Consider the following 13,670-nt stretch of genomic DNA (forward strand, 5'->3'; position numbering starts at 1 on the left):
TCAACCCGAAAAACATTATGAAAATGCAGTCATACAGAAACATTTCCAAGGCGCCGCCATCATAGGAACGTCGCAGTGCGTCAAAATTAATAACGTCGCCGACAATAGGCACCGCATGTATTGATGACGTCACGTCATTGTCTAGCGCGTGTGAGTTGTCTTTTCCCTACCCCGATAAAAAACGGTTATCTTTTCCCTAGCAACCGCGAGATAACCCTGTCAAGTATGGGAGCATATATTATCAGCAGATTTATAAAACAAATAAGACAATAACTGCCATTCAAATTTATAGGAAAAACACGCATCTCACCTTTTGAGTAGGTATAACCATAGTCAGATGTGATTAATCGGTAACTACAAAAATATTTATAAAAACGGTATCCAACACAATTTTAGAAACAGTACCAGTATCTACAATCAGATGCTGTAGTGTTTAAAAGGTAATCGGCATGTTTTATTGCTGAATCGTACTATGTACAATTTATAGAAAAGAATACATCTCACCTTTTGTGAATTTCAGATACCCTTTTTTGTAGGTATAACCATAACTAAGTGTGAAGAATCTGCAACTACCCTGCTCATTATCATAAAAACGGTATCCAACACAATTTGAGAAACTGCACCAGAATCTGCAATTAGATGCGACATCCTCTACACGGTATTGGTTGTTTATTATTGCATCGTACACTGTTCTCACTTCCGTATAGCACGATTGATACTCTGAAATGATAAATGGTAAATTTTACTAGACATATAGATACATTTAAAACGTCAGTAATACCATAGCAGCTTAGTTTGTAACACCAGGGGGATGTATAAGGATGTTAGAATATTTGGCCACAATTAAACTTGGTTAACATTTACCGTTTTAGGGGTTTAAGGCCTAAATTTGTTCCAGATCTATCAGTTTTCAACCATTCCCGAACTATTGCTGGGTGCTTTGTTAGATCAACTGGTAATTTCCAGTTACATTTGTAATAATTCGTTGTGCATTGATCACCTCTTTGCTAGTATTTGGTAATGAAATGTGTTATATCTGTAAACTCTCTATTTTAAACGTTTTATATGCTGATACAAGAGAAAATATTTAATTGAAAATCTAAATTGCTCCATACGCCATGTCCTTATCCTGTTCGGGTTAAAGTCCAATTATGTTTTTATGAATGTTCTACAAACTAAACATCGATGATCCTTATGAATTTATCTTTAATTAATTTTGTTCAAATTTGTATAGTTTCGACAAAAATGCATATAAAATATTTAAGCATTAAACTGCTTTCCGTTTCGGATCATAGGCATATGAACCACCACTGCATTACAGGAAAATAACATGAACCGCGCTAGCGATTCATGATTTATTTTCCTGTAATGCAGTGGTGGTTCATATGCCTATGATCCGAAACGGAAAGCAGTTTAATACTTATATTTACATTTCAACCACTTATCGCGCATATTAAAAGTACAACGTTTATAAAATATTCAAATATCCCGCCAGTAACGTCATGAGTGATGATCAAATGGAACAGCTGACTAGCGCGTGACCTTTCCTGTCTAATTTTGAAAATATAGTCCGTGGAAAATACGTTAATAAAACAACAATTTTTCAATTAAATTTATTTAGTTTTAATGTTTATCTTTCTCAAGTATAATTATTAAAATATAATTTAAACAATGCAGTCACATACAATTGTTCATTGAAAAATTGATGAATTAACTCCGCGGAGGAGAGTCTCGGGTAATTCGGTCACACAACATCACATGTTGTTACCCGCTTACTGATTGAAAGAGAAGTTACAGTTGTTGAATGTTGAACTTGTGAAGAAGCCAGGGGTTGACATGATATTATTGCTGGTTGACTGCATTGTAAATGCCGATATTACAGATCTATCTTCTGAATTGGAGTCAGACGACACGGACACCGTGGCCGAAGCTGCAGGAAACGTTATCGTTTGAGGAAGAAGCGACGATTATATGTTGGCCTACATATGGCGGAAAGCGAGTGACTTAGCGCCTGTTTCTGTTTAGACGACACGGATCTGTTATATGGTCTCGTTCTTGTGGTCAGACATGAACATGATGTGTCTGGCTTGAAAACCTGCATGATCAAGATGTTTAACAGCTGTAGCACGAAGGCAGTCTGTTTCTGACACATCCAATACCCTTCATCAGCTTGGCGTCGTCGGCAAACATTTTCACGACCAAGTTTAACACTTAAGGCATATCATTGATAAATATCAAGAACAAAGTCGGGCCGAGGACGCTCCCCTGGGGGACGCCGTTTCGTTGCTTCATACCCTTCAAAAAATCTGTTATCCATCCTAGAATGTTTTTTTTATATACCATATTATAAGACTCTTTCATATGTGGATATGAAGGATAGGGATATTCTACCCGAGGGTCACAAAATGTAGTAAAACCCGAGGCTTGCCGAGGGTTTTGCAACATTTTGTGATCCTGAGGGTAGAATATCCCTATCCTTCATATCCACCTATGAAAGAGTATTTTTCTTTCATACCTCGACGTTTTATTGCAATTGAACAACTATAATATTCCGGCAATTTGAAATAAATTGGAAGAAATCCACAACTGGAAGTCAATTTCCATACATGAAAAATTACGTGATATTTTCAACACAAATTCCGTTGCTTGCATCTTTTATAGTAAAACCAGTCAATTTTGTGAAAAATGTTAAAATTTTACCGAGGAAATAGAGATTCTGTTGACGCCGTGACGTCACGAGGCTTTATTGCATGGGTAGTCATGCAATACAGCCTCAGGCGACATGATTATATTGCCCTAGACCAGCCAGTATTACACGTGTAGGTATGAAAGAAAATTCCATCTGAAGTAGTAATCGACAATGTGGTACTCGGCCAAAGGCTTTGCTTTAGTCGAAGTAAATGACGCCAACGTTGTTTCCTTTCTCCATTTCTGATGTCACGTAGTCAACAACTTCAATAAGTTGGATCACACACGACTTCCCTTTTGTAAATCCATGTTGGCAGTCAAAAGCCATTTCGTTCCATATGCGTTGTTATCTCGTCTCTAATAATTCGCTGTAACATCAAGAAGCGGAAGTAAGACTTATCGGAATATAGTTTTCTTGTTTTTGATCCGTTTTTGTGAATAGGTGTGTGTTACCAAGGCATTTCCCAGCCGTTTTCTATTTTTTTCTTCAAGGATGGATTGGTTAAAGATGTTTTCGAGATGTTTTAGAATTTCATAGGATGCAAGGAAGCAAAATGTTTCTATCACAGTGTCCATGTAAAAATAGGTTTCATAACTGCTGGAATTTTGTTTGCATTACGGACGGTAATGTAGTACTTATATCTATTACATGATGGTGGTTTTCCAAACTACATAATTATATAAGTATTATAAGACTCTTGTACATGCATTTCTGATAAGAAAGTATTATGTAACTAAAAAAATCACTTTTTTTCCGGACTCTGACACACAATCAGGGAATAAACACACATGAAAAAAATCACAATAGTTTAATATCTCGGCAAATCCTGAGAAATGGCTAGTAGCACCGCCATCATGGTATATTAATTAATTAATGAATGTTAACGGCAAAAAGTAGGTTTTGGTAAAACTGCCATTTTTACCCTAGCTATCAATACTATTTACCGACGGTGATTATAAATATGTAGCAAACATACTCTATGATACTGTAAGTGATACGTGATGGATACAAAGGAAATATTATCTAAAGATACAGTACTCGGTTTATTTGAATACAAAGAGTGATTCCTTACCGAGGGTCTCTGCCTGACATATAAACGGCTTTGGTATGTTACAATCCTCTTCCACATAAGTAGGCTCCTGGTCATGTAACATGTAACACGCTTCAGCAGATCTATATGTAGGAACAGGATTATACCCAGAACTCAGACCAGCGCAATCATCTTGCCAAAATGGCTGTTCCGAACTCATCTTATGCAAACCGATCCACATTGTGGGCCTGTATAATAAAGGTATGTACATATAGAGGGATGAAATCACACTGATATTTGGAGAACATTTTTAGTTTTACATTCAAAACAGTGACTTCAGATACAAAAACCAATAATTAGCCGATCGTTTGAATTTATATTTAGAATTGAAACAGATATCAGGGAAAGTTCTACAATGTAGTTCTACTTCTCGAGATTCTTACATGTTTAATTCAAATCATGTATCACCGCGGACTTTGTGATGAAATCCTTTTCTAAGTATGCCCATCACATAATGTTAATAACTTTATCAACAATATCGCTTTCGTATGTCAAACATATTGGTTTTGTGGGTTATTGGTATTATCAGTGCTTTAAAGGATTAGTGCTGGCCTAGCATTCTCTGTACTCCAGCCTTATTGTCATATCATTTTCCTTATGGTATACTTATACATATTTCGAAAGGTTTTTATTTAACTTTGGTACGTATAAGCAGAAATAAATTTGGAGAAAACGTTTTAAAAATATGATCTGAGAATAGATAAACTACATATGTATAATATAGGATACAAATAAAGGTACAAAATCACCTTTCTAATAATCTTTTATGACATTTTAATGGAAATCGAAAACGTGTTTTACTTGACTTTAAACGAAACTTTGCCTAGTTCCAAGATATTGATCAGTTCCTCACATCATAAAAAGTATTTATTTATTTATTTCGTTGAAAACCATAATTAAATAAACATTGTTGAGAAGTACACTGTAAATTGTAACAGATGAATTTGTACCATATTTGAACTGCATACTTGTTTCTAATATTAATAATATGAGTATACACAAAGAAATGGTACAATTAGATTTTCCCCAACACATCACAAGCATAATAAAATAAAATTATTTGATTCTATTGACCAAAATTGAAACCATAACAACAGTCGATATAAAACAATCTGTACTACCCTGGAGGATTAAAGTGGATAGCTGGCAGGCTGCTCCTTATCAGCGATGCAAGGTAGTCATGCTGTGATTGGTCGTTGATGTGGGCCAATTCCATTGTCTGATTATTTTGTCGACATATATCTCGTGCCTCGTGCCAGGTCCTCGGGTGAGAGTAGAACCGATACCAGCACCATCTAAAATCTAAAACAGGCATGACATGTTGAAGGCTATTATGAAATTAAAATGGTCCAAAGAGCAAAGACCTCTTAACACAAAAACCTATAAACGACCTTTACCCCGTTAATCATTACGATTTACTGAAATAAAAGCATGATGATGTTTTCTGTAATCTAACTTGGATGTAACGGTGGAATGAGGATCATCACTGTCTCACAGAATGCATAATCATGCAATGGTGGCCAATCAGATGTGCTAAATAATGTCTGATTTCAGTGAAAATTGACATATGGGGCTTATGGGGTGGTACTCTGTCGAAAAGCTGCGTTACCAAAGTAAATGCCTGTGATTAGTCATTGTAATCTCCACAATGATTTTCTCACTTAAATTAGAAATACAGTTTGATGAGTCTGATTTCCATATTCATGATATGCAAGTCAATTACGTCCTTGTATTTGGTGATATTTAAACCAGAGAATTAATCTCTGTTTAAACATATAGTTCTACATTAACATTGCAAACATATAATATTTAATCATATGCTTTGAAATACATTTTGTTTGATATATATTTACATTTTTAAATTATTCTTATTCATGTAGTCAGAAACATTTTAGCTGTCAATCTGTTTTAGCGCTTTACACACAGAATAATCACTTTTTATTTCCATCCAGTAAATTAATATTATACACTTCATATCATGCCTTAGCTCTAAGCGTACCCAATGTATAGACATGGATATACTGATACAGATTGGGATAACATGTATATAATGTACCTATCTAATAATCTCTGATAACTGTAACTGTAGCTATTTATAGGCACGTGGTCACCTGGGCTTTTTCCACCCTCATTCGAATCATTCCCTGTTACCATTCCCCACCCAACACTAAATGTGACACCTTGCCTGATATAGTATTGTGTATAGTACAGTAGTTTCCCGGTATAGGAACACATTATATTCCTCTTCACCAGACTCAAAATAATATCAGTTATTATTACAGTTCATTTTCCGGTTATGATATGGTTGCCCTATAGTTATATATAATATCATGTTTTACACAAGAATTTATCCAGTCTATCTTTAAGGGATTTATGTTTGGCGTGGATACAATGTCCTCGTTTAGGCTATTCCACCATTTGACCATTTTTATTGCAAAGCTATTTCCTCTTCTGTTGGTCTTGTAATGTTGTAGGAAAAGCATTTTGGAATGACCTCAACCGTCCTGTCTACATCGAACATCTTTCCAAAGTTTCAAGAACTTGCAAGCTTCCTTGTCGTACATATGCTATTTGTGATTTTGTAGAGTTCGATCATGTCTCCTCGAGTCCTCCTTTATGCTAAAGTACGTAGTTTAGGTTTTTGTAGAGTTTCTTGGTATGCTAATTCTTTCATGCCTGGTAGACTTTTTGTGGCTCTTCTTTGGGCAGATTCAATTTTGTCTATATCTTAAGCCCTTAATTGGTGTCCACACAGAGCTTGCATAATCCAGTTGTGTTCTTACTAGGCTTTTAGTTTTGTGGTTAATGAAGTGAAATGTTCTATTTAAAAGCTCAAAAACCTTATTTGATCTCTTTACTCCAATATCTTTATTTCCTTTTCTGTAATTCAAATAGATTATAAGATGATTCTGTCTCATCTCTTTGTTTTATGTTCCGACCAACTGACATATATTTACATTTTTCTGTGTACATTTTCAGTAACCATTTAGCGCTCAAAAGTCCCAAGGTATTTAAATCATCTTGTGGTATACTTTTGTCTTTTTCATTTTTAATTATTCTAAATATTTTTGTGTCATCCGCAAATAGATACAGTTTAGATTTTCCAATATCTGGTAAATCATTTACGAATATTACAAATAATATTGGCCCTGAAACTGATCCTTGGGGATACCAAATGTAACATCTTTCCATTTTGATTTCTTGGCATTAGTTGTTACTTGTTGTTTCCTAAAAAAACCGGATATCCAATTGCTGACTTGGTCCGAAATGCTATATTATCTGGTTTTACTTATCAATGTTTTGTGTGGAACTGTATCAAAAGCCTTTTGATATTATATTTATAATATTTGTAGTGAAGTAGATCGACCTTTCATTCCATATCATTATACCTCATCCATGTATTAGTGCATCATCTGATTAGTCAATATAGTATCACGAAATTAATACAATCGTCATGTCATCTGTAATCGTGCTGCATTGATTGAAATTCCATTATGTCATCCCCGAATCGTTTTGTCGCCCTCGTTATTTCACCCTCGCTTGCGCTTCATTCGGGTAGCCTCTAGATGTAACGTACTACCGTTGACGTTTCTAGAGAGGTTCCGGGTAAAAGAGATCTTCAGGACGAATCGTTTGCTCTAATTTTTCGTTTCATTTATAAAAGAATAACACATGCTTAAAGGTAAGTTAGCGTTAATTGAATGTTATTAAGTATGTCTTAACCATCACTTCATCTCTGTTCCTTGTGTATAAGTACGGAGCCGTGTCTGACAGTTTGTGGACTCCGGGACATGACACATGTACATGTACCTATGTTAACAATATATTCTCAGTTGCGTTAGGCCTAAAGCATACAATTAACACAGTAGATTATTGCTCGACATTCTAAACATTTTTAATGATAAAAATATTGAAATCTACTACAGTCGTACCTGTGTATAAAGGACACCCAGGGGACAAGGCTAAAGTGTCCTTTATAGAGAGGTGTCCTTTTAATAGAGGTCAGTGTTTTGACGAGTTATGTCCCCTGAGCGGTTCAATCTAAGCAATCTTTCCATACACAAATACATGTATTTGTCTCATTTTCTTTTCATTTGGTTCATTTTGGAATAAAGAAATAGTAACATAATTATTATTTAAAGGAATATGTAAAGTATATTTATATTTTTCATTTCAATCAAATCAGAAAAATGAATCTGAAACAATTATTTAATAAATTGTATATACAATGTATACACGTATCTATGTTTTTCTTATTCACTTTAAGCTACATACTGCATATGAAATAAAAAAAGAGCAATGTTATTCTGGACAAATAATTTATTAACATCTTCAGATAAATAAAACAACTCTTTCGTATTAGTTAATACGCACAATTGCACATTATCACAGTTTCTATACAGTCTCTCTTCACAGTCTCTTAAAATTTTAACAGATCCTTTAACAGTTCTTTTTTTTTCAAATACACATGTAATCCAAGTTGAACAGTCTCTTTACACAGTCTCTAAAATATTGTTTACAAAAGTTCTATCATGATTACAGGACAATTTCTATTCATCTTGACGCACTTAGAAAAAGTCACAAATCTTGGCCTGGTACATTGCTGCAGAGGTGTGGATGTCTGAAACAGTGTTGTCCATGGCCATGACTGATGACGAAAGCTGCGTAATTCCTCTCTGTAGGGCGAATTACTTCAAAGTCGCTAGACAATCCAATGCTGTGGTTACGCTGACATCATTACATTTGTTCACATCTGTCTCATCGTCGTCGTCGTTGTTATGGTCATCTTCTTGAGCTGGATCAGTAAGAAGTGTCCTTGCATCTGCATTCCAGTCTCTGGTTGTGTCGTCACTAGTTCTAATATCTAAATCAATGGCAGACAGTTCTCTTAATTCTACACTAAAGATTTCACGGGACATCTTTAACACTGCCAAGGGAACATCACCATCAGCATCATCATCAGTAGTGGCACCTGCATCAGTGTCGATATCAGCAGCATCTGGGGTGTCGTCTCTCAGTCTCGGTAGATGGCGCTGGTAGTGGTTGTAGAAAGCCGGCCTTGCTGAAACACTTGGTAATGGTGCTGCTGTCAACATCTGTCCACGCTGAGCTCTACCAGTAGATGGCATCCAGAATGGTGATGTGCTTAAGCAGCTGTGATCCTACTAGATGTTTCTGACGACCCATTTGTGCGATGAGGTACTGAAGCTGGCGTTTGCGGTGATTCAGCTTCATGGCCTGGATCATACCTTGATCCATGGTCTGGAGGTGAGAAGTTGTATTCGGTGGGAAGAACTTGAGTTTCACATTGCTGAGGTCCACTTTAGGGTTTGATGGAGCGTTGTCAAGGAATAACAGAACATTGCGACTCTGCCTCTTCATCTTCCTGTTGAATCGGTTCAATGTAAGTCTGTCTCCTTGTCCCTTATGCAAGTATGTTCCGCTGTCCGGCCCCTTCCTAGTCAAAGTTTGAACATATCGGAACTAATACATTCTACATATCCGGTAATAGTATACCAAATGTGTTATTCTGAATGCTACCACAAGCTTAACAAACATAGGAAATCATAGTAGAACTCCAAAACGATAGTTACAACATAAACTGTGTGGTCTGACAGTTTGGTTACATTTCTCACGTTTTTAAATAAACTGTACATGTATCTTGATACCAAGCGGTTTTTTTTGGCGAAGACCGATGTTGACCTGAAATTGAAACAGAATACTTTTCAATAAGTACAATTTGGATAGAAAGTGTAATATTCGTATAATAAAACAAGTGATGCCCTTGTGATGGAGCGACATGACGATTTGCCCACCCTCGAGTCGTCATGTCACCCAAAGCTCTACTCTCGGGTGGTCAAATCGTCATGTCGCTCTATCACGGAAACATCAATTGTATATTGTCTCGAAGAAAAAAAGTTCATATATTTACATATGTCCCTATATAGTCAACGGGAGGGGAGTTGCGTTCAAATTAGCGTAAACGCAATGACGTATGAATACAAACGCAGTGCAGGTTCGGACTACTTCTAGTTCACGCTTCGATAAGATTTTGCGTCATAAGTTGACGGATTTTAAAATAACAATAAAGAGTTTTTATTAGATCCAATTAAATATGTATTTGACATCAAAACAAAACATGTGTTAAAGCATTGTAACGGTAATAAACTACAAAATGAATCGCTGGTCGGGGCTACAACTGGGGGGGGGGGCTTTCCTCAGGAATGTTCGGGGAATCCCATAGTTACGCCATATGTCATGCATGTGTGTACGGTCACTCATCTCACCTAAATATACAGAACATCTGATTGTCGGTGAACAATTCTGGAAGCGTCTAAGCGAACAATAGGTTAACAGATCATATACAGGTTTCCATGAAAAAAAACATTACAGGTAGCCTATCCGAAACAGTATCATCAGCTTAAATGGGGCGTCTTGGCATTCGAAATAGGCCTACACACACGCAAACACTTGTCTATCCTCCGTACAATAAAATAAAAGTCATGACTATGAAGAACTTAGACCCATACATACATGACAAACTTTCAGCAGCTCAACGGTCATACCATCAATAGGCTATATCACAGTCACTTTCCTCGGTTGAAAATCAAATATGGCGGCTCGCTTCACTTCGGACCGCATCACTACCCTGACAACGATACATACCGGTAGTCGTTCCGCCTGGGTTATCTCAATTTTTATTCGAAATGGACATTATTGATATATTATCAAATTGAAAAAAAAAAAAATATGTTGAAAATAATTGAAAAGTGTCATTGTTGTATTTCAAACCAAACTGCAGCTATAACATTCAACAATCGGAACTATATCTTCGGTCATCCTGACTACCGTGGTTACCCAACTTAGCAACCATACCGTTTTAAATTTTACGTAAAAGTAGGTTTATTTATGTAAATATATAGATTGAACAGTGATTTGATTGCGTTAAAGGTGGTATGAACGCAATGGGATACAGACATATTCTACATGTAGCGCTAACGCGCTACATTGAATATTTCTGTATCCCATTGCGTTCATACCACCTTTAACGCAATCAAAACACTGTTCAATCTCTATTTGAACGCATATATTTATTGGTGTGCTCGCAAACAATAATTTCCATAGCCTTACATAAAACAGATGTAAGGATGACTGGCCTGTAGTTTCCTGCTACGTTCTTATGTATGGCACACACTGGAGCAAGCTTCCAATCATCAGAGATAGTAGTTCCCTCTCGTAGAGTTTGGTTGAAGATTCCCGCAAGTGGCACCAATCAGTAACTCTGGATGCATTTCATCGAGGCCTGGTGACTTGTTTGGATTTAGGTGTTGAAGTACCTTGATAATCATTTCACTAGTTATCACAAGTGTTACTATGCTTTTGTTGATTCTTTTGGGCACTCATTTTGGTGTTTCTCCATTTTCTTCTTGGACGAATACACGTTGAAAGAGTATGTATGTTTTTTCTCCATCTGAAGCTACTTTTCTAGTTTTGTTATTCTCAGAATTTTCATATAACTCGACTATTTTCTGTGTTTAGATTTTGTAGCCAGCGGTTGTTCGAATTTCTTACGTAACTTCATTGTTTCTGACTTGACATTCTACAGATATGTTCTCCGGGAAAATAGTTTATATTTCCCCCTTTCTTCCTAAAAGCATTTTGTGTATGTAGACAAACATGCCCCTCCCTACATTATTATCGATATTTTTATGAAATATGTTGTAGTTGGTGTTGCCCTCAATGGAAAATTCCCATGGGAAATTATGACGATCAGTCAAGCGTCACAGCATGTAGGTATACCTTAAAATATAAACAAATCACCTGTCGCCCCTACTCGCTTCAAAACGTGCATTTCTCGCTTCGAGCTCACCTAATGCCACGGCTCTTATGTCACAGGTACGCATCTCCTGCGCACCTTGATTCTGTTATTATCATTTTTTACAGTTTGATATATGAGAGTTTGTCATGTAGGACTAACGACCACAGTGGTTCAAATATGGGGGCGCTTGGTCACGGTTTACAATTCACGCTTGTTTGTATGATCTAGTTCGGTATTAGAATATTGCAATGACCGATGATATTAATATTTAAAAAAGATACATTCCCACTAAATTCTGATCTTATAAAGTAAATGTTTGTAACATTAAGTTATTGCGTATTCTCCACTAAAATCTGTATATTATCAGGGCAACCGTAGTCAATTGTTCATTACCTTCTGCGGATATTGTCAGTCCGGTGGAGTTGAGGATCAGTATAATGAAGGCCAACTGCGGCCAGACAGCCATCTGAAACATTTTGAGAAAATATTTTATTCCCTTCTATCACTTTAAATACATCAGATTCTTGAATATCAGGTGTAATATGTAATAAGGCCCCAATAACAAATATTATGTCAAAATATGATCATTGCGTATAGAAATATGGTCCAAGGAATTCGGCACATTAATTACCATTTGTATAAATGCAACTCGTGTATTTTGTTCTCTCGTTAGAAGTTCAAAACAACAAAATCAACAGGATTGATACCACATTCATCCTAATACTACAGAAAACATGTTTTTATCATTTTTTCTGTTTTAAGTAAGCTGCACATATGATATATTTCAAATTCAATAATTATATACTCAGGGTTTACCAAGGTTAATCAGAACTGTTACATTATCAGAGCTGTGAAGATGAGTTATAACGATGAATATTTTATATCCTTTTGCCCACATGTACAGTTCGGCGACATTCAGAGGGAAACATTGTTGTGATTGGTAGACCAATCAGTAAATACCTTAATCTTTTAATCGGGGCAAAACTCGGTGAGTTGACTATCAAATATTGACTATTTGAAAAAATAGTTAAACCAGTTTTGTTATACGGTTGTGAGATATGGGGTTTTACAAATGTTCAAACAATTGAGCGTTTTTTTTTAAATTTTGTAAGCTGCTATTGGGTTTGAAAAAAGTTCCCTTTACGATCACATACTTCCCTAGCTTACAACCTCTACCCGCTATTCTTAGAAACCACTAGCATATCACTGAGGCTTCAACAACACTGAGGCATATCTTCCAGGTGGAGCCACCTTTACTGGCCTATCGTAGATCAAAAAATGTAAAAATCAAAGTACTGAAGGTACTAAAAGGTGAGACTTCACAAAATGTTTTTGTTTAAATTAAAGGGATGGGGATCAAAGATGTTTAAAACGAAAATCGAAGAAGTTTCAGACAAAACTGGATATTCCATGTAGAATACATTGATACCCTGGTCATAAGCAATACATTATATGGTATTCCATAGGAACACGAATAGCATAAATCACTCTTTTTCAAGCATATATAGTTTTTATATAGTTGAATTGGATAAGATATATCTCTGGTCAGCATCGTTGTAGGAGATAAAATTGTGGAGAAGTTTTGATTAATCTTATTATGTATTCTGTTACCAATCTACATTTGTCTCTTGTTGACTGGTAGCACTTATATATAATCCGTCCATCAAAGCTATTATGTGTTGAAGATATCATAGTCAGTTACTTAAACTTTGCATTCAAAGTGTAAAAAGCTAAGATTTTACACTTCAGTTGTATTAGTTCATAATGGAAGTAGGCTTTAATTAAAGAGACTCAATATAGGATTAACGAAAATTAGGGATTTGATACCCATTTTTATTGATATTCAATAATGTTGTGTATTATTAGATAGGGGCATATAATATTATGTTCCAGGAGCTTTAGGTGAGTTGAACCCCTGTTTTAAATTCGGCTATAACTTTAGCTCCTCGCTAGAGCTATAGTCCCTCCACTTTCCTGTGCCAGGTACACTCCACAGCGATAAGATGTAGGGGCCAGCTCATCCTGGTATAACTTTGGATAGATGGGTTTAAAATGTAAGAAATTATAGCTCA

At 35.9% G+C, this 13,670-nt stretch overlaps 1 protein-coding gene across 1 annotated transcript; it reads right to left on the minus strand.

Moving 5' to 3' along the window:
- Positions 1-258: 258 nt before the first annotated feature.
- On the minus strand, positions 259-12,060 carry LOC138308354 (uncharacterized). Its single transcript, XM_069249346.1, has 4 exons — positions 11,992-12,060; positions 4,901-5,081; positions 3,762-3,967; positions 259-720 (listed from the first exon to the last, which is right to left on the minus strand). Exons 2-4 carry the CDS (start codon positions 4,993-4,995, stop codon positions 482-484), a joined length of 540 nt encoding a protein of 179 aa, XP_069105447.1. The 5' UTR covers positions 4,996-5,081; positions 11,992-12,060; the 3' UTR covers positions 259-481.
- Positions 12,061-13,670: the final 1,610 nt, after the last annotated feature.

Source organism: Argopecten irradians, chromosome 14, assembly GCF_041381155.1.
Source record: "Argopecten irradians isolate NY chromosome 14, Ai_NY, whole genome shotgun sequence".
NCBI classification, from domain to species: Eukaryota; Metazoa; Mollusca; class Bivalvia; order Pectinida; family Pectinidae; genus Argopecten; species Argopecten irradians.